A 22,281-nucleotide genomic window follows, 5' to 3' on the forward strand; every position below is an offset into this window, starting at 1 on the left:
TGCATCTACTTGAAATCTCAGATAAGTCCAAGTTCCGGTGTTCTTGACCTCAAGGTCAGAGGTTAACTTTTCTCGAAAATGATGAACAAGGATCACTCTGAAGTGTTCGTCTATGCTCTATGCTATTAACTGCTATTAACAGCAGCCGATAGTTTTTCCTCCCCAGGACATAGCTTACACATTACTGTAATGTTCTTGTTTGCTTGTTTCAGAAAAGTGAAGAGTATGAAGTATGAAGAAGTATGAAGTGAAGTATGTCCACTTCATAAAACAGCCACTCGCTTCAGCCGAGTCCGCCATCTTCCGATTTAGAATACGACTATGCAGCAAACTGGCGCGAAATGACGTGCACCTGCACTACAACGATGTTAAAGCGGCAGTTTACTTTTACGTTTAGAAGATAAATTACTGAAATTAAATAATGATATTCAGCGATATATTTTACAATGTAACGCAAGTACATTGTAAGTAACTGTAATTAAAATACCTAAAAATGAACAGTAATTAGTTACTCTACTTTTTCAGTGGAAAAGTAATTTAATTACAGTAACTCGTTACTTAGTACCGCATTACACCCAACACTGGTGACGGATCAAGAATCCATCTATAACCTGCAGGACACCGGCCCTCGAGGCCTGGAGTTCGACACCTGTGGCTTAGACCCACTTCACTTTCAATTACTAAGCTGCCACTGTAGATACATCCTCACTAGCTACTTTAGAATTGACTCAAACCTTGCTGTGTGTGTAACAATATAACAGATTAAGAGTCTGGTAATGTGAACTGTAAGTGTGAATGAATTATAAACATGTCTATTTGAGCACTTATGGTCAAAGATAAATTAATGAGTGGATTTGTGTTTTTGAGTGTGATGTCTGGTTGACATGTCCGCTGTTTTGCCAGAGCCAGGTGCTAGGCTCTGTGACATCTCACCCACCTGGGCTGCAACATACCTGCCAGCTCTTTGAATTGAGGACAAGGTGAAAGCAGACTAACTAATTGTGATACATTGCTTACTGCATGACAATATCAGATGGTGGCCTCCATAGATTACTTTGTCAAAGATTCACTTTTTATGTATGAGGTGATATCACAGTCGTTCCTCCTGTAAATTGTAATTACATTTTTTTCACACCCACGATTCTGCAAAAATGCACATTTACAAGAAATTATTAAATGCTAATCTCCCTAGTCCAAATTAATAGTTATAATTTATTGATATATGTAGTCATTTGCTCCATTAATTAGACTTACCTCATTTACATAAACCTTAGTTTATCTCGTCACGGTGGTTGAGGCAGAACATTTGGCAGGTTTTTGTAATTGAAATATTCTGCCTGCTAAAAGATTTGCCCAGCATATATCATTTATTGCTATATAAAAATGTTAGAAATGTCTTAAGTAGCTCCCAACACTATCAATTTCGGTAGAGAAGAAGTCTTTTCGGTGTTTTAATAATGCACTTGCCAAAATGAGAGAGACTAACTGCAAAGAAAAAGCAATCAAAGTCAAGTACAACCAACATGCCATTAAACCTTTTAATGGTCTCAACCTCTCCATATTCCAGTTCACTGCAATTAGCAATAAAATTGTTAATGGGAGTGGACTTATGCTGTAGCTGTAGTGCAGGTCAAGTTACACGGTCACACATAAAGACCTACACCATCAGTTATTTTCAGTGGTCTCTGACTCATAGAAAGGACATTTCTGTCTTTCTTTTCTTCTGTCTTCAATTATTTCTCAGGAAAAAAAACAATTTCAAGTACATGTGTCAGACTTCAGAAGCACAAATTCCTCTGTGTATGCGAACCTTTTTCATCAGTTTATTATATTTAAAGATTTTTTTCTTATTTTCTGTTTTGATTAAAGGTATATAAGCAATAACATTTCTGAAAATGTCATATAATAAAAAGACACCCACCTAAATTACAGCCTGGTGTCTTAAAAGGGAATAATATAGTAACTAATAAAGCTTACATTTTTGCTTGTAAGCCATTAACAGCTACTTAACCTTAAAACCAAGCTATTCTCCTCTCTGGAAGATCCGTCTGAGCAGCTTCATCTACAGCTTATAGCAGCCAGAAAACCAGTTCACTAAAACTGCAGAACAGAACAAGAAGCATAACCAGACTGACAAGAGATGTAGAGTCAGACATTGTAACAGAAAAGAACCACTCTGTCTCTACTCAATCGAGGCATGAGAAATGATATGCCAAAGCACCTGCTTTGAATTGAGCCATACTGCCTACATTAGCACAATCAGAGCAGGTGGATTTTGTTAAATGAAGATTCACCTTGGGCACCTTGAAATACATTTTGGATAGAGTGTCAAAATGTCGTACCCCAGAGGACGTAAAACTAGATATTTATAGTTTTCAATCGAGTCAACAAACCTGAGTAACCATAAAGTTTATTTATGTCTTCATGTATGGACACAGTCTATTCTGAACTGTTTTCAAAATATTAAAATATTAAAACAAAGCAAAGATAGTTTTTGTATTTTGTGGGGGTTTCTTTAAGGCATAAAAACTAACTAACTTGGCTAATTTGGAAGTGATAATGTCCTAAGTAAATAACCTGCTTAATTAAGCTGTTAACCTACATAAAAAAAAGCTTACCTTAACAAGAAACATAGTTAACTATTTGCACTAGAACCTTTTTCCCAAGTAAATAAATTAAAAGTTTAGATCAAAGTGTAACTTACATTTTTCAGAACAACTTTGAAAATATTGTCTGTTTGGAAAGTGCATGATATGTCATTAACAGTCATAAAACGGCAAGCTTCCTAATTCAAGGTCCCAGGCTCTGCTCTGCTGTTTTATTTAGCATAACTGTGATTCGAGCGATATACAGTACTATCAATATGAATGTGATGTGAGTACACCATCTACAGTAGTTGTAGAATTATTCAGTGCATAGTTGTACTGGTACTTGTTGTTTGGAGGTTTGGGAGTTTGGAAATTAGTTTATGCTCATACAGGCCTGCTTATCTCAAGTGTTTGAGGGAAATTTGAATAATATCATTACATGAAACAGCAATGTTTGTATTTTAACTTTCCTTGTCCTTATCCAGTTCTGCGCCCCTGTGCCTACGGAGCTTGTTTGAGCAGATTCCTTTCCTAGCACATCTTAAAAGCCAGCATAGGACATTTTATAAGCTAACAGCTCTTTTCAAACCCTTTTAAGGGTCCTGGTAGAATTATCGCAGCTCAAGGTTGTGTTGGGATGTCATCGGTATCATCTGAGAAATGAAGCAAATGAAGCTAAACTATAGAAAACCTGTCCTACTCATTTCTCCTGATCAGGACTCAAGGTTCCACATTGTTGAAGCTGTTATCATGGCAGAGACAGGATCCCCCTGTTACAATTTGGCTTTTGTTAGAACTCGTTGACAGCATGCAGGCAAGTCTCACGCTGCCTTTGTCAAATTGGGGCTGTCTATAAAGGCCTCACACACTCATGGTCTTACACCCGCACACACACACACACACACACACATACACACACGTTGATACATTCGAAAGCTCAGAGGAAAAGAAAGTACAATATTGATGACAGTCTTCGCTGTCTCCAAGGCTTACCACAAAATCAACTTCCATCAGACACACATGCGCACACACAATAGAGGGTTGCAGTGTGCAGACAGGCAAGAGTGCACTCTTAAAAGGGAGCTCAAATGCACACCATCATATATAGACATACATTTGCACACACATGCAGGTCTTTGTATGCTCACGTGCATATATGTGCAGATACAGTCTCTCCTTTGTCTCTGGAGACAGTGTATGCATTATTTACTGAAATGACAGTGGACAAAACACACTAAGATTACAAAAATAGCAAGAATTTCAGGAATGGACAATGCTGTCTGGTTTTAGTTTTCAGTTTACCTTTTGAGTATTTGATTAATATTGAAGGATGTTTTTTCTTGGTTAATAGTAATAGCAAAAGAGCTGGTAGCTTTTATTGAAAGTGTAATGCACCATAACATAAAAATACTCAAGTAAAGGACTACCTCAAATTGAATGCCTCAAATTTCACTTTAAGGTGCTATACTTGAGTGACTGTGCTGAATTGCATTGCACAGTTAGCAAGGTTGTTTTATAGTGTGGTTGCAATTAAGAAAGGGGAAATACGGCAAATAATTTTCTTTCAAGCATGAATTCAGATTGATTACACTTTTGCTTCTGGAGCATAATAATAATAATAAAAAACAAACATTTATTAGACACTCGGTACTCAACAGATACTCTCTACATCAACCCATTCCACAGAATTCCTGCTCTATTATCAAGCTGCCGGCCTCGCAAAAGATCAATCATAGATCACAGTTAATGTCTCCCGTTTCGACACCCAGTGATTGCCTGGTTATTATCCCACTAATTATGACTATCATCATTATTATCATTTCTCTATTACAGTTCATTACTCCAGCACTGAAAAAAGGATGGTATAATGGTCTAAGTGGCAGTTATTCCATTTATTGATTGGTTGTAAGGTGCAAAGCTTGTTGCATGCTGTTTTCTCCTCTGACTGAAAGTGTCTGAGAGCTGACAAGTTATTGCCGGGTTTTGAACTATTGGGCTGTAAAACGGCAAACTCACCAAACAAATAACTGACAGTGGGCAGGCATTTAATACACTTTGCTCACAGGATTGACTGCAATGTAAACAACTATTTGCTGTTGGGCAAAGCCAGGGGGTTAAAGTATATTTTATGATGAGCTATTTTATTGAGGCAATCAAAGATCAAACAACTATTTGATTATTGAAAATCGAATATGGCCAATGTATGCTTTTGTGTTAATATAGCAACTCGAATGAAAATGCTCGCAGATAAAATATTTTCACACTAGGGAAAATTGCTTGATCACATTTTCTTTCAAACAACCACACAGGCAATTTGCCATAAAGATCTGCACCGGTGCACACTCTGGTACCTAGCAAAACAGTAATCTACTAGTAAATGTGTTATTTTCCGAAAATCAATATTCCATGCTTCCATTCAAAAACTTGGTTTGGGTTGATGCCAATTGAAGGTCTATACACTATATTTACACACAAGTATTGCCTCCAACCAGATTTGCATCAGCCTAAAGAGTGTAACCTGACAGTTCATTGCTTGTATTGAACATGTACAGTGCAGTTATTGTCTTGTCCAGCTTCCATTTAAGGGAACTTTAAGAACTGCCCACTATCCTACTTGAAAATAAAGAAGTGTACACACTTGAAGACCCTTCCTGTAGGCAACATTACAGTTCAAATCAAACACAGTTGATATTTACTCAAGTGCTTTCTCAGCAGTCTTTCAACACACCCACCCCTTTGCAAACAACCTGAGGCAATCTCCATACACTCCCTCACTGGAAAGCACAAACAGACAAGGCTGCCTACACAAGCAGACGGATGGCTCAGTAGATAGCGAGACTGTCCCACCTTTGGGAGGTGAAAAAATCAGAATAAACCCCTGCTCTAAATAGTTGCGGTTTCTCGCAGTCAACAACTGACTCATAACCTATGTTGTTAAACGCCAGATGCACAAGCTGTACCAATGCGATTAAGGACATAAAGGAATATCGCATCATGATGTTGTTGGCGGAACATAAATTATCTCAGTGAGAGTCAAATATCTCTGAGTCAAGACAAATACACTTAGGGTTAGACTGACAACCATGCATTTTGGGATTTAATGACATAAGCAGTGAAACATTTTCATTGGCCGTAGGGTTATACTCAGTTCATAGAGGAATGTATTTACATTCAGCTCGACAGCATACAGACATTGAATGAATCCTGAAATCCGTCTGACTCCTATAGTGACGCGATTCTGCTGCTCTCTTACGGTATAAAGAGCATTTTGATGGTATGGTTTGATCTTCTTGTTGCAAATTATTGCAGGTTCACAAAGATGTTCAGAGTTGTCACCTTTAACCCATCCATCCTGATGTGATTGGTCTATTTAAAGATAATAGTGCCCACACACATGCAAAACATCTTGGTCACATAGCGCTCCACCACATCATCAAAACATCAAATGAGAGGAAATTGGTTTTGAAGATTAATGCTCAATCATACATTCAGTCAAGTCAAGAAATCCAGAAACTTCCTGGGACACTTAATGTTGTTTGGGGATTTTTTTTTTCTTTAATTGGTCAGCTGCTTGTAATTATGAGGCACACAAGTCGAGTTAAGTAACACAGAAAAAGTAATTTTAAACTTTACTCATAGGAGTAATTGTTAAACTTACAGTATGATGTGCAGAGTTCACTCGTAAGTCTTTTCTTTTAGTCTGCACTCCTTTACTGTCCTTAATAATGTTTAGAAGGTGACAAACAAAATGTATATCTCAGTATGTTGTCACAAACAACACAGATATCTTTCTTAATACGTATCAATAAACAACATATCCATTTAACAGTAATTCCAAGTTGTGTACAGTTATGAGAAAAATAAAGTTCTCACAGGAATTTATGCAGTCTAAGTACATCGTCATTGCTTCTATAGGAAATAAAAAAGAAAAGTAACATGGAGGCACTGCTAATCAGATGCACTTGTGTTAATATCCCAGCAAATACACCCCAAGGTCAGACTGTGCAAAGCTCAGAGAAACTGCAAAAAACCCAAGAGCTACATCTCAGGCTCCACAGTTAACATCTTAAATGTTAAAGGTCATGACACTACTATTAGAGGAAGACTGAACAAGTATGGTTTGTTTTGATGGGTTGCCAGGAAAGAAGCATCTTCTCTCTAAAAAGAACATGGCAAAATGTCTCAAGTTTGTAAAGTTGCTTCTGAACAAACCACAAGACTTGTGGAACAATGTCCTTTGGACAGACAAGAACAAAGTAGAGATGACTGGCCAAAATACAACGCACTGTGTTTGGTGAAAAATAAACACATAACAGCACCTGATACCAACTGTCAAACGTGGAGGTGGAAAGGTGATTATTTTTGGCTTATTTCGCAGCCATAGGACCAGGACTGAATTTATCTGTATACCAAAAAACTTTACAGTCAAATGGAACTTGGCTTAGCTTGGCTGAAACTGGATCATTTAGCTGATCAATCAACAATGATCTCAAGCAAAGCAGAAAATGCACAACAGAATGACTGAAAAAGAAAAGAATCTAGGTCTTGCAACGGTCCAGACAAAGTTCAGACCCAATTGAAATGTTGTAGTTAGACCTTAAGAGATCTGTGCATAAACAAATGCCTGCAAATCTTGATCAGTGAATGAAGCAACATTGTAAAGAACATTGGGCCAAAATTCCTCCATAACGATGTGAGAGAATGATGAAGCCGTATAGAAAATGATCATTATATAAGTTCTTGCTGCTGAAGCTGGTTCTAAAAGCTATTGAATTGGGAACTATTCTTAGTTTTTCACAGGACTGCATATATTTACGTGAAAACTTGACTGTATGAAGAAAAGGTTAGCCAGATCAAAGTACAATGTCAAATTTTAATTACATATTACAGAGATTTGTCAAACTATCAATTGGAACAGGGGGTCATATACAGCTCCTGTCAAGTTTTAACTATATTATATAACAGTCAGTGACACTACACACCTTTAAACTGAAACATAGTGACATATCAGCAATCATCCCACTAACAGCAAATTCAACCGGACCCAATACTTCATGTGAGAAGAACAGATTGAGAAAAACACAAAGTTCTGCTGAGCGATAGAACCCCAAAGGAACAAATTTTAAATAAAAATTTAAACTGTTTATCATTTTGAATACCATTTAAGTTATCATTGCCGTAGAGCACTTTGTACATACATAAGCATGTGTTTCTTATTACTCTTCATAAGATGTGACTCATTCTGAATATAAACTTCCAGATGATGATTAATTTATCTTGACTATGAATCAATATTACTTGATTCATAGTCTTGGGAGACTCTTCTTTCAGAAAGAGTGTACAAATCAATTATGTTTCTATCTACAAGTACCTCATCTCATTGGAAAAAACCAAAAACACTTAGTCACACCAACAAGTGTCTTAACTGTGCTAAATTAATTGAAAAAATACACAACATACTGTAGGCAAATAAGAAACACTTTGATCTTTTATACTTACTGACTACTGTTGTTCCCATGGGTGTGCAAACATTTCATAGCAAAATGTCAAGAAATCCATTTAAGAACAAAATTTTCAAAGAAAAACATCAGTTCATGCTACTTTAAAGGTTTCCAGTCAATGCCAAAGAGTCAAATGCTGAAATGTTTGGCTCAGGAACTGTGAAAAAGAAAGAAAAACTGCCAAAAAATACCCCATCAACTGCACCATCTGTACTCATCATTATCGTATTGAGTGCTTTAGCTGATATTTGATTGGATCTCTGTTTTAATTAGTGTGCTGAGTTCCCTCTGTTATGTATTTACTTTTTTTGTAAATTATAGGCTACTGTAATTGAAGAAGGCACAAATTAAATGAGTCTGTGCCACAAACTTGATTATGTGTGGCTACAACTCTGGCTGGCTCATGATAGAGGGAGCCCAGTCATCTGCTTCTTTCTGAAGCTTTAAGAATGACATTTTATGCCGTGTGTGCTCATTGACAAATTGAGCAAGCGAATCAGGCTGAAAAAGAGTAAGAGCAGAAGAGAGAGAGAGAGGAACAGTAGCAGATTACCGCATGCCAACTATATTAACATATCCATCTGGTGTCTCCTTTTTCACCACTCTCACTCACCCCATTGGCCCCTGTTGCCCCTGTCACTGGGCTCAAGCGGGCCCATCCAGGACAAGGTCATGTTGTTGCCGTATGTTATGAACCTGCCACCTGATCCCAAAGATGCCTGTAGGGACCTGGCATACCAGCATGCTGGCAGGGTGGCAGCAGTAGCTATACACCGATAGAAAGCAAGGCAGAGTAATGTAATATGGGTCATACATGCACACATGTACGTATTCCCACAAAATAACACCTTTTGCCAATGCTGTCGTTTTCAATCACCACTTTTATCCCTTTTCTGTTTGTATTTGTCTCTCTTTATCAGGCAGTGATAATGGTAATGAGCTTAACATGCGTATGAGTGTATTTCTGCCGCACGTATTGGCAATCTTTGCAATCTAAACATCTATCTTTGAAACAAGTAAACAGCCAGATGGCATAACTAGAGTGCAACTATGCATCGAGTGAAACATGGTAATATTGAAATACTGTAAGAATGAGAGGAGAGAGAAAGGCAGCAAAACCAGAATGTCATATTGTTTATGTGGTTAGCACTCCAAAGTCATCTACAGCATTTATTGATTTGATAGAAAAATATAATTCTGAAAGTAAAACCACAACCACCTCCCTTCATTTATCTCCTTGAGCAAATAACATTTGTTTGGAAGTTTTCTATGCCCTATAGATTCTGCAGCTTCTGATTTGAAAGGTCAAATGACCCTTGAGGATTTTATATGCACAGCCTTGACTTTAGAGTTCAGTGAACCAGTGCCTCTGCAAAGACAAAGACAGAGAAGTGAAGAGTGAGTTGCTGAAACAAGCTTTTCCCAAACCATCATTTAACATTTCATTCTGACCTCTCAGTATAAGATGATTCGGTTTTTAAAAAAAAAAGGAAGGATGGATAAATTTCTGCTGAGTGTTTGCATTTCTTTGCCCTCACCATGCATAGACCTGATTTTTTTCTGTGCCCTTTCGTTGTAGACCTAACCCTTCTCCCCAGCTTCCTTGAATTCCTATGACATCACCAGATCTTAGATGATGTTGATGTAGACGTCGATGAAATGCAGCATCATTCTGAAAACCTCTGTGGCCTCCCTGTTGTTTCACGCTATATGTGCATATACTGCACATCTCCAAAGTCAAACTGACCCATGTGGATAAACATAATTATTACATAATGAGTAATAATGTTTCACATTTTCCACCAACTTGCAGTCAGACTTTCATGAGTCAAGAGCTCTTTGAACAAAATAATTTATTACTTTTTAGGCACAACTCAAAATGCATGTGTGCATTGTCATTCTTTAAAGGGATTAAACTCCATAATTGATTTGAGTAAGTGCAAAACTGTGACTTTCCCAGATATTGGACATTTCAAGGTACATTTCACATAAACTTTCAGTACATAAAGCTGCATTAAATGTAATGTGTTACTTTATTTCCATCTCTGTGTCATTGTTCTTTATATTTCTCTTTCTGTCTGAGCTTTCTCTTTGTCCCTTTTCCTGTGGGTGGTGAGGTCAAAAGACAACCTTCATGCATTCATTCATAAGAGCCAGCTGGATGATGGGCTTCAAAAATATTAGCTTTCTCTCAAGCAAAGAGCCCTGGGTGCTTTACTCTCTTGTATTGTTTGTTTATTTCACTCAATTCAAGCTCCCACTTATGTGAACATTAAATCTACTTATTCACAACAAAATTAAAATTCTTGATATGTACAGAAAAGCTATAAAAAAAATCTCTCTTCCCAGCTAAAATGCATGAGTCTTAAAAGGCAGGCTTAAACTGCCTAATAGACTTGAGATAAAATATGTGTTTGACTAGATAAGTAATTGTTGGAGGAATGGTTGAAAAAGCTCAAAAAACCAAAAAAAGAGAAAGTTTAGGGATTCCCTTTGCATTCTTAATGATATTTTATTGTTGTTATTCTCTCCGGCTCGTATATTTTTCAGATTTGTTATACAACCAGTGACATGAAACTTGACCTTCTGCTTTTTCTCCATTGCATGAAAAAATTGATTTTTTAAATTCCAGTAAAAATGATCAAGTTCATACCCTATTCTCCACTGATATGAGCTAAACCTTTGACTGAATTATACATTATCTATTTAGAAGCAGCTTATATTCATTGTGTGACGGTAGATAACTTACACCTACAGCTATGACTAAGTAAGGTCAGCCTCTGCTCATACAGAGTCAAGAGAGTAAATCCCACTTATCATGATGGCTGCTTGACAGCTCTTTAGCAACAGCATACATGCCCCATATGTTACAACATATGGAATGAGACACTTCCCCTTTATCTCCACTGTGATTAGATAAAGCACAGTTTCATAGGTATGTATCATCTTAGCTTACTCATGTTATTGAGTTATAATGTTATTGATTGTAAGATCAGAAGATTATCCATGCTGCCTGATCTTTAACAGTCACCCTCTTTGATGTAAGTATAGATAAAAAGGTGCATGCACATGCTATTACGAATTACCTGCTATCAGAGATTCCATGCTCATACTGGCAAACTCATTCTGCTGAATCTTTTAGTGAACCCGATATCTGAAGCTCCCATAAACATCACAAATATTTAATATTTCCAATAAGATTTCTATATACTTCACGTGTTTCCTATAGTGGACTTTAAATTTTAAAGCTGGCATTCACAAATATCATCTGCATTGGTGGGTCTTGAATCTCAAATCAGTCAACTTCTTCTCATTCTCATTGTGTTAGACAGAAAAGACACTGGATATCAGACAATGATACAAGGTATTTTGTACTTTGATGTGCCCACTGCATCCAATGATAAGGACAAACTTTACATTACTGGGTTTATCAAGCAGGGCTTTGTCACTTTTTTAAAGCTGAACAGTGTTTTCAGCTTTTAATGGGTACCAAAGCCCTGCTTTCATTTTACTCAATGTTTGGCTAGATTAAGGCAAAAACTTTGGTTAGGATTAGGGATTAGGAAAAGATTCTGATTTGGTTCAAAATTTTAACAGACTGAGAAATAACACTAATGAGTTTCTAATGTTTAAACGTGATGCCTGCCCAAGTCTCCAAATGTGACAAGTCAGGAGTAAGACTGCAAAAGGACACAGTGTGAGTATCTGTCAGATGCCTGTGGCTTTCACAAAATAGCAACAACAATTATGCTATTTATCCAGTGTACAATAGTTTTCCGTATTGTAAGCACTACTCTGATTAAGTTGCATATTATCAGGGAATTTCCTATATTAGTCCAATTTACCTGCAAATGTATTCAGCCCTGATTTGCTCTTTAAAACTCATTCAACTAATCTAAATTTCACCAGTTCTACTTTTTAAAAGAATTTAAAATAGTTCAAATTACACTTCATCCAGCAATTACCTGAGAATTAGTGGTTTTATACTATTAATTTACATTTCCTCCCAGGAAAAAAAAACTATCCAAAATAGCCCCATAAATCAAATGATTAGTTGTAAATATTTATTGCTGGTTGTTGTAATTCAAAACAACAAAACAGTTTTGCCAGTATTACAATTGTTGGGGATTGTAAGGACTGAGTTTTATACTTGTACAAACGTATCTTTTATCATTAGTTATTAGTTTATTTATTATTAGTGTTCCATTTCTGCTCCTGCCAGAGCACAGGTCAGAAAATAGTAATGATAGGTCACTTGGTGAGTAAAACCCTTGACTTGACTTCAGCTGGCATTTATTGCTTCTCTAACCCCTTTTATTAATGCTGAACCTGACATAGTAGCAATAGCGAGACACAAGAGACTTAATTCTACAAAAAGATTCAGACCAGCTCTTTGCTCTGAGGCATCCGTGAATGCTTTACGCACAATTGAGGATTGTCTAAGTGTACTAATGTGTGTATGTGTTATAATTCTACACACAACACATGCTGACATGCAAGCCAAATGTTCTCTCTTTTTAAAGGCACATCATATTTGCATAAAAGTATGCAAAGGTTTGGATTACATCACTGTGAGATGCACTCAAAATGCAGGAAAAGTACTACTTTTCATATTTTTGGAATTGTTGTGGGTCAAAAGAAACTATGCAAAATTACTTCTGTCACAATATTCCAGTTTTTGTCTCTGAGATCACAGATAATTTGTCTAGAGAGTGAAGTAAACATGAAAGTACAAGGTATAGGCATTATGCATTCATTCCAGCACACAGTTCAAAACAAAAAGAACTTTTACCAGTGGGGGATAATTGTTTGTACAGTGACATAGTTTTTAAAAAAAATACATTGTCAGTATCACTTATTCTTCTCTTCAATACCTTTAATTCCCAACTTTTAGTGTTTTACTAGCTGATCTTTAATTAAAGAGATGATTGCATATTGCTCAGATTCACTTGTACTTATGAGAGTGGTTTTGTGCAGGTGCACATTTGTGTTTTCACATAAAAGAGAACCCCCCTCGTCTAGGTTGTAGGTATGGTAGTGCATCTGCATTAAGGGTTCATCAGAGAGAATAAATGTATATGAACAAGGTTTCCTTTTGCAAAGTGCTAACTCATTCTGAGCACAGACAAATTGTTCATATTCAAGCTGCCCACTAATGTCATTTTCTAAATTCATTCCGACATGGGAGCTCAAAATGAAATGAAAGCCTACCGCTTTCATCATTATTGTGTTATCATTCCCCCCACCTTTCTCTCAGTTTCTCCTCCACATTGGTCCGATTTGTTTCACCTCATTCCTTAAACAGTGATTCACCTTCTCCCGAGCCCACTGGGGTCTTTTTATATCTAAACCATACATTAAACATGTACTGCATTAAGCAGATCTCTGTACTGATGTCACCGGTCTCCAATAAAACTGCACCATTATTCTCAATATGATAAAACAAAACAGACAGTCACTAAACATCCTGTGCCCTCCAGAGATACTGGCATCCCTGTTAAAATGAGCAAAAGAGGCAGAATAATAAAAGAGAAAAATAGCACAGATGAGTCATACTCTCTTGCTGCTCACTATTCAGTATTATAAAATTACTATCATTCATTGTAATCACACTTTTCTACAGGGTCTGATGTTATGCACTCAAAAGGAAATGCACAGTATTTTATAACAACACCGACAGTGCATTTCACTTTGATTGATATACCTGTTGGTAATATTTTCTATAGAATCTAAATTCCTGAGCTACTAACAAATACCAAGCACAATATACTACTCAAGCCTAACTGAAAACATGAGCGAGAGATACAGAACATAAGCCATACTTAACAAGATACAAATCAGGGGTTGGGGAACCAGTACATACTGATGAAAAGTGTGCTACTGGAATAAGGCAGTCGACATGAATGGACAAGGACTGATCATATGGTATGCAATGCTGATGCGATGCTACTATGCCAGCTTATCCAGTGTGAGGGGTTATATGCATTGCATGGGGGAATTATGGACGACTAGAAAGGGAACATCCATACTGACCAAGAAGCACCTAGTAGCTCAGTGCAATGTTCCTTGAATTTACTTAAGAGTGAACTCTCTCGCAAAGAGGCAATTTTTGTGTATAAGTTTATGCTGGTGCTCCAACATTACCTCCCATTCCAAAAAAGAAGCTGCAGACGCTCCCAGGAATGAACAGCTGGGCCATGTCTAGGTTTTGTGGGTGATCAGAGATGATCCTTTGAATGCAAGATGTGTGCAAACAACAACCTAACAAACTGTGGACTGAATTACACACTGTCAAAGGCTAAGAGGGCACTGACTACTCCCTGCTGTGAGTCACATTGGCAGACTGGACCATTTCTCTTTGAAGGCTTGTGAGCAGGTGGCTTGGGTCCTCTCAGAGGCCTGGCGGTTTGGGGGATCTGCGCAGCATCTGATGACATCTGTTTTTATTTGGAGTCTGCTGGAGCTCATGTTTGAGTTTTGGGGGTTACAACTCCTAATGCTGCTATTACCAGTGGTACCACTTTGGACTTTGTATCTTTCACTGTTTCTATATTTTCTCATGCTCCTTCTTCCTGATGTTGCTATCCACAACTACAAATCACAACTCTTCTACTCATTATCAGCATCCACTATATCAGGTTGGTTAGCCAGCATCTGCTTGTCTGTCTAGAACCTTATCCTTGTTGTTCTCAACAACCTTTAGTCTCCCATCGGGACTTGGGGACTTCTACTCTGTATGCGGCAAAGATGTTCCTGCACACTATCCCAGCCACATAGTTGTGCTTCTCAGTGTATGCAGTCCCAACTTCCATCTTATATCCTGCTATCAGGCAACTAGGTTTCTTTCATTTCTAAAGAGGTTTAGTTGCTTTCTCTTTCAAGCTTTCACGACTGTTCTTGGTCAAATGGGTATCCACTTAAACATATTAGCCTACAGAAACCAAAGGAAGCAGAAATAACACAGAGAATTAGCCAGAAAGGGAACAATGCAGTCCAAGGTAGAATTGATTTGTTGATGCTTGGTGACGGTATCGTCAATACTAGTTTGTGTCTTCAGTGCGGCGTTGTTTTAACTGAAAGATATTGTATTCCTATATTATTTTCCTCTCACACCTCACAAAAATGCTGTTACTGTATTTGTTTAATGAAATTAAAGTTCACCGTTCATGTAGGAAATTGTAACACTATGAATACAGCTTTAATTATGTGTCACCATGTGCAATCTATAAATTCTTCCTGAATCTTTATGAGCATAAATCCACAGTGAGAAACATCACTCCTACATAAGCACAGCATGAGAATAACCTCAGGCACACATACACATACACTCACTGAAGAAAGCGAACACACAAGAGGTTTATAGAGCCTCTGTTGGATGTTCAGTCTCATTAGAAGTGTTTCCTCATGAATAACATTATTCAGGATGAATCACTTGATTATAGATTTCTCTGTGTGTGCGCGTGTGGTGGCTATGTGGGTCGACAGCTTTCTCTGCATGCATCTGTCTGTGTCTCTGTGTGTGTGTGTGTGTGTGTGTGTGTGTGTATCTTGCCAGAATAAACAACAGTGGGAAGTGCCAGTCAGTGAAAAATGGGCACCACCTCTCTTCGCTCTCCTCCTATTGATTTAATCTCCAGCCCTTTGCCACTTGCTGCCAAATCTGTCTTCACAAAACACATCTAAGGACAATGCCTTCCACTTGGGTTTTGTTTGCAGGCCTCTCTGAAATAGGCCCAAATAACCATGGCAGGATATCAGAATATTTTCCGAGAGAGTAGCGATTTTCTTCACTGCCATGAGGATGGTTTAGCACCTGTATAGATTGTCTACCTGTAGTATCTACTTATGTCCTTTTCACCTTCACTTCTATAAATGAGATCTTCTTTGCAGCTTTGCAGAGTTAGTGTAGATTACAGTGACGCTATTTTATTATATGTAAATAAAACATGTTTAATGTGAGAGTTACATGGTATGAATGGGTTTTGTTGTTGTTTTGTTATACTTATATTTCCTAAAATTCTGATGGGGGCATTCGAAGACTGTTCCGCTTCTAGGTATTCTAAAGATTTTTCTCCCTGGCTTGCTATGCCATGTAAAATCTCAGTGTGCAAGGTTTAGGGCATAGGTCTTATCACTAGTGATTAGAAAGCACCTCTCGTCTGGAGGTGCGATCATAACAGAGTCTGTCTGAACCCTGTGGATTTTCTCTGGTGGCAAGCTTACCTGAAATACAGCTTCCACTACTGGCAGCAGCCTGGCTGTCTCATCCAGGTTTGCTGCAATTACAAAACCTCTGGCAGTGAGTTGTTCTCATCATGTCCACATGGGAGGCCAGTAAATGAGAGCAACCGAGTAGAAAAAGAAAAAAAAAGTTTGTTCCTTACGCACGTCTGCAGCCACTTCCCACTCTGCGCACACACCATCACCTCCCCCTCTCAATCTCATCGTGCTGGCAAATTAAAATTCACGGGTTGCCAAACCATCCATTCTCTCTCCGCTGCTTAATTGTCTCGAAAATTGAGGAGATTACTGGGTGCGATTTATGTACAAATAAGAATCTGTCAGAAACCTGGCAGTGTATACACTGACATACACACAGACTCGATGAGCCATGGGCAATGCCCAGCTTGGCCTTTGTCCATTTTCAATTCTACCCCTTCTGCAGCATTTTGGGCAAGGTATGCTTGCAAAAGTTGGCACAACACTGTGGGAAAAAAATAGACACTCTCATAGACACTGAAAATCACACATTGGCATGTTTGAAATGTAATAATCATCCCCTTAGTGTATATCAACGTTTCTGCTTTTAATGTAAATTCTGCCTTTGGGCATATGGTACATCATAACATATCAGCTCATGGATCCTCAATTTTCCTGTATTTTTTTTTTTTTAGCTCTGGCACAGAGTGGAATCAAACATCATTCGATTGCTCATGTAAATAGCAAAAACCTGCACATTAGTCATGCCGTATGTTTTACAAGAAAAAAGTTTAAATACAAGTACATTGCTCGAGTTGTATAGTTTCCATTAGTCACAGTCTCAGCGATTGGGCACATTAATCTCCTAACATATTGCCAAACTGGCAGCACTGGCTATAAGAGCAGAGCTTAAATTTGCCTTTCAAGTGCTTGTTGAGCTTAGAGCCAGTGGTAAAAGTCATTAACGCTAACACTCATAAATAAGCACTCGTTTGTACAATCTGACCATGCAAATCTGAGAGATATTGATTCATTCTGATATAATAGCCAAAACAAAGAATGCACTCTGTTGTACTGTAATAGTATGTTTATGTATGATATGTTTGATTACTTCATTGAGGTGCTACCTACAAATTTCTGTTAACAGTTATGAATCTCAATCACAGGAATAGTGAATAGCTGGATGGACGTGTAATAGAATTATCTGTTCATGAGAATGATTTATTATGTCAGGGTCTTATGAAAGCAATATTATGTCATATTCATGTCTACAGGTGCATATGGGTTTGTATGTAAATGTGCAGGTATGCTAAAAGCACCTGTTCTCTCCTGAGATTAAACCAAACGAGGCAGTGTGATCATCAGAGATGGGCAGTAACGCGTTACTTGTAACGCATTACTTTTTTCAAGTAACTAGTTGAGTAAGGGATTACTATTGCAAAAACGGTAATTAGATTACCGTTACTTTCCCGTAGGAACGCTGCATTACTGCGTTACTAAAACCGTGATTTTTTTGCGAGAATGTCTCATGACAGTGACGTAAGCGAATGCACTGTTCATGACAACAGCTGTGTGCAGATCAACAATGGATCATATATCGAGTGCAGGAGAGAGTGTGAGCGTGCAGCGTTTAAAGCGTGGAAGTACTGACCTTGCTTTGAGTTTGATTCCATAAAAAGTGACAAAAACATTAGCGTCCGTTGTGCGTGGGAAGAAAACTTCTTTTTACAGCGAAAAAAACCCCTAAGCAAGCACCGAGTGCGCTAAACTCGCGGATTCTTCAACTGACCGCGGCACACCTGCACCAGGGTAAACCTCCGCCTAACCCACTCCTGCTTTACAGGTGAAAATAGAGCAAAAGGACCGCTAGTCTTTGACTTTATTTATTTTCTGCTGTGTTTTACTTGCATCTATTTGAAAGAGTGAGTGTAAACACAAAAAATATTTTATTTTATGTGCTGGAATGTACAGAAAATAGGTTTAAATGTTAAACTAATTTCTTCAAGTCAGAGAATGGTTCATATAATTTTATTTTTGCTTGATGCATAAAGTTAAAAGATTAAAACTGATAAAACAAGTTAAAAAAAGATACTTTTCCATTTGATTACATTTTGTATGATGGATTATGCAGAAAAAGTAGAATTGGGCTGAAAGATCTATCGCTTTATTACCTCTTCAGGTTGTAAATCGTGTTTTTAGAAAGTAACTAAGTAACTAAGTAATTAATTACTTTTGAAAAAGTAATCAGTAAAGTAAAGGGATTATTTTTTGGGGGAAGTAATCAGTAATTAGTTACTGATTACTTTTTTCAAGTAACTTGACCAACACTGGTGATCATAGCCTTAAAACTGTATGAATGTTATCTCACCTCTTAGACTGGTGTAGCTCAACCCCACCTATCCCCATCCCTCTACTCTCCTCCTGCTCCTATTTCTCGTTTCATTCCAGCTAAATCCAATTTGTTATGGTTTCAAATAAGGCCTCGTTTTCTCTGTCTTCTCACCACTTCAAACAAAGTGGCTTACATTATTGCTTGTCCAATTTGAAATAGTTTTCCCCTATTTTTCCTGTCTCTTCAAGTCCACTCTAGCAGTGATGCACAATAGGCAGTGTAGGTAGGCTCAAGATGTGCAGCACAAGGTGTAGAAAGTGAAAAGCCTTTACACAGCTTTATGGAGATATTATATTGTAGCTTTAGGACATGGCTGGCATTTTGCTTCACGCTGAGGTTGCCTTTCTGCTTTTGTAATGATGCAAATTCTGATATCCTCTTTACCGGTGCACATGTTTGTGCACACGTGCCTCTGTACACACGGTAATGATGTTTTTTGTTTTCTTGTATTTGTTTTTTTGTTTTGTTTTTATTAAGCACACAAAAAAATGGGTAAAACATCCCAGTGACATTAAAATTGGGATTTTAAATATTAACCTTGACAAGTAAAACTGCAACAGTAAAATGTTTGTTTTGGTTTTGATTTGTTGTGTTTTTTTCTAAAGCATATCAGTTGTAAAGACAGAGCACAGGGTTGGTTTCCTAATTGTTAAGTAAATATACAGATGGAAGTGTTTTACTCCAACATTCTTGCTCCTATGAGTCCTGTTTTAATTGAAAACATGCTTATGGATACTGCCTTTGATTGCATTGCCAAGCATTTGGCAGTTACGGGAGCTTTTCTACAGTCTAGTTGTTGATTGATGGGAATTATACATCTAAAAATATCAAAGTGGTTTTAATGATGCTGATATAAATAATTGGAAAAATTCTAACGTTGACTTGATAGTGATAATGATGACAACATATGGTGATGTTAACTTGCATGCATTTGATTTATAGACAGCAGTGTCATGTATGTTGTATGCAAATGAACTTGGAGGTGAATATTGTCTTTATGTGCATCTGTTGTGTTGCAGGGAATGATGTATCTAGAGGAGCGTAGGCTCGTCCACAGGGATTTGGCAGCCCGAAATGTCCTGGTCAAATCTCCCAACCACATCAAGATTACTGACTTTGGGCTGGCTCGCCTGTTGGATGTCAATGAAAAAGAATATAATGCTGATGGAGGAAAGGTAAATCGTGACCTCTCCTTTATAAACATTGTCAAATAATGAAATTTGGTTAATTTTAGGGGGTAAATAGACATTTAATTTCCTTCTGAGAATCTGAGTTGATGATCACTGCCACACTTAGAAAAATTAAGCCATGGAAAGCAAGCATTAAACAATTTCCTGGCTGGGAAGCCTTCTTTTGTTCTAGAGAGAACAATGAGTTTTTAAATCGTAGAAGACTGTTTCGCAAGCAAAACAAGCCATCAATGCCACCGCTGAACATGTTCACCTTGGAAGTGCAGTGTACGAAATTATAGCCTCAAAAAACATAAATGAATAACTATGTTTTCATAGCTGAATGGGCTGAAGTTATCAGAGCTTGTGATTGTGAATAAGGTCTATCTAACATTAGCAACATTTGAATGTATGAAGTTGAAGACTTGTGTTGTTTATATGGGCTATTTTTTTTCCCTTTGGTCTGAAGTCTCCACTGTTTGTTTGTTCCTCTCCTTTGCTCTTTGTTTCACATTTTCCTTGTGTCTTTTGTGCTCTTCATCTGTTCCCCTATATGTGTCACACACAGAGCAGAGTAAAGCAGGCACACTCTCAGCAGAGGAGAGGAGAGGCAGGTGAAGTGAAGATAATGTTACTTGAGATGGTGACAGCTAGGAAGGAGAGTCATTTTAAAAGGGATGAGAAACTTTGTTTTGGGGGGTTTTAAGCTCAAATAGCTACTATGTAGTGAGTTTTTGAGGTGCTGATTGCCGGATTGTGTTATCTTCAAAAAGACCCAGATCAGGCATTTAAGCTAAACTAATCTGCTGCTGGCTTTTGCTCTGTATAGACTGACTAAAGTCTCTTCTGACTGTCAGGAAAGTGAATGAGAATAATGCAAAAGCTTTCATTTAAAAATCTCAATTCCATTTGCATTAGAACCAGACATTTATCATATACCAAAAATGTTTTAATATAAAGTCTGCTTTATAATTCTTTCCTTAACATTTAAATGAAAAATGCAGTTTGAATGTTGGAGTGTGTAGAGGCTGCAGTAACCATCATGTTAATGCTTTTTGTTACTTTTGGAATTGGTCCGGTATGATCACTTGAACTTGTAATAAGGGCCCATCTACCTCAGTTATTTGTTGAATAAAGTGTTGGTTTAGGAGATACAATATTAATAAATAACCATTTTGAACCTTACGGCTGACATTTTGTAAAAGACAGCAATACACATTAACATTAATGAGGGTTTCATATTCTACAAGAAGAACTTAGCCCATCACAAAGGACAGTTTCACTGGAGTGAAATGCTATTCTGCTCTACTGGACCGTGTTATTTACCTTTGGGGATTTCAAAACCCTGTAAACATAGTAAACAAATATGTCCTTGAGTTCTGACCTCTTCTAATCTTTGTTTATCCTTTGTCTCTTTTGTATTTTGTTTTCAAAACCTCTTTACTCAAGAAAGTCTTTTTCATCCCTCTCTCTTCCTCTCTTTCCAGTGTCTCCAACACGGTTTATATCAGTGACGATCACTGTAGTATTTTCCCCTCAGCTGAGTGAAAGACAGAAATTCTGATCTTCCATACCCCCTCCTCTCAGTTTCCATCACTGTAATAAATAGAATTTCATATCTAATTATAGTGTTAAGCTGCATATCAGATTGACATGTTTTTGTCTCACCTTATTCCAGCAGTGCTGGAGCTTGTATATGTGTGTGTCCTCTTTCTTCCTAAAACTTTGTTTTCACTTACACTTCTGCTTGCCAGTGTCGTTGATGTATCTTTGCCAAAATGGTCCATTATACACTGTCAACACCCAACTAGCTGATATTTAGTATAAAAATACTTGGAAAATTAGAGTTTTCCTTAAGTATAAGGGTACTAACATCTCTGCTTTTATTAACAGATGCCCATTAAATGGATGGCTCTTGAGTGTATTCATTACAGGAAGTTTACTCATCAGAGTGACGTTTGGAGTTATGGTAAGTGTCCTTTGAATATAACAATGAGAGTTTTCTATATAATTTTATTGATAACAAAGGCACTGGTTGACCTTCATCCAATGAAATATAAATAGAAAAGCTGAAATTAAAAAAAATGGCCACAATTTTAATAAAGCACAGATGCTTATCACCTGTTTTGCAAAAGGTTTTATTGTTTCTTACTACTTTATTGTCATGTTGCCATCAATATACTAGAAACAACAAAGTCAGTTGCTAGACAGCATATGGCAGCATAATGTATCACATGTGTAATTCAACTTTTGTAGATATAAATGACATGTTATGGTCCCGAAATTAAGCAATAGAATATTTTAGTATGGTGCTTTAGGTACATAAATACTGCAAATGGTTATTTTAGCCAGTGGTGGGATATTGTTAGGTAACATGATGACATCATAATATCAGATGTCACCAAGAGCATTCGGGGCCCTTTAAAGTGTAC

General features: G+C 37.4%; 1 protein-coding gene across 3 annotated transcripts in view; it reads left to right on the top strand.

Moving 5' to 3' along the window:
- The window catches only part of erbb4b (erb-b2 receptor tyrosine kinase 4b), a 322,434-nt gene that overhangs the window by 279,215 nt on the left and 20,938 nt on the right, over positions 1 to 22,281 (top strand). For all 3 annotated transcript variants that reach the window (XM_085136594.1, XM_085136596.1, XM_085136595.1), the window contains exons 21-22: positions 19,700 to 19,855; positions 21,743 to 21,818. In XM_085136594.1, coding sequence (XP_084992720.1) covers positions 19,700 to 19,855; positions 21,743 to 21,818 — 232 coding nt within the window. The remainder of the gene's footprint in view (positions 1 to 19,699; positions 19,856 to 21,742; positions 21,819 to 22,281) is intronic.

Source organism: Neolamprologus multifasciatus, chromosome 16, assembly GCF_963576455.1.
Source record: "Neolamprologus multifasciatus chromosome 16, fNeoMul1.2, whole genome shotgun sequence".
NCBI lineage: Eukaryota > Metazoa > Chordata > Actinopteri > Cichliformes > Cichlidae > Neolamprologus > Neolamprologus multifasciatus.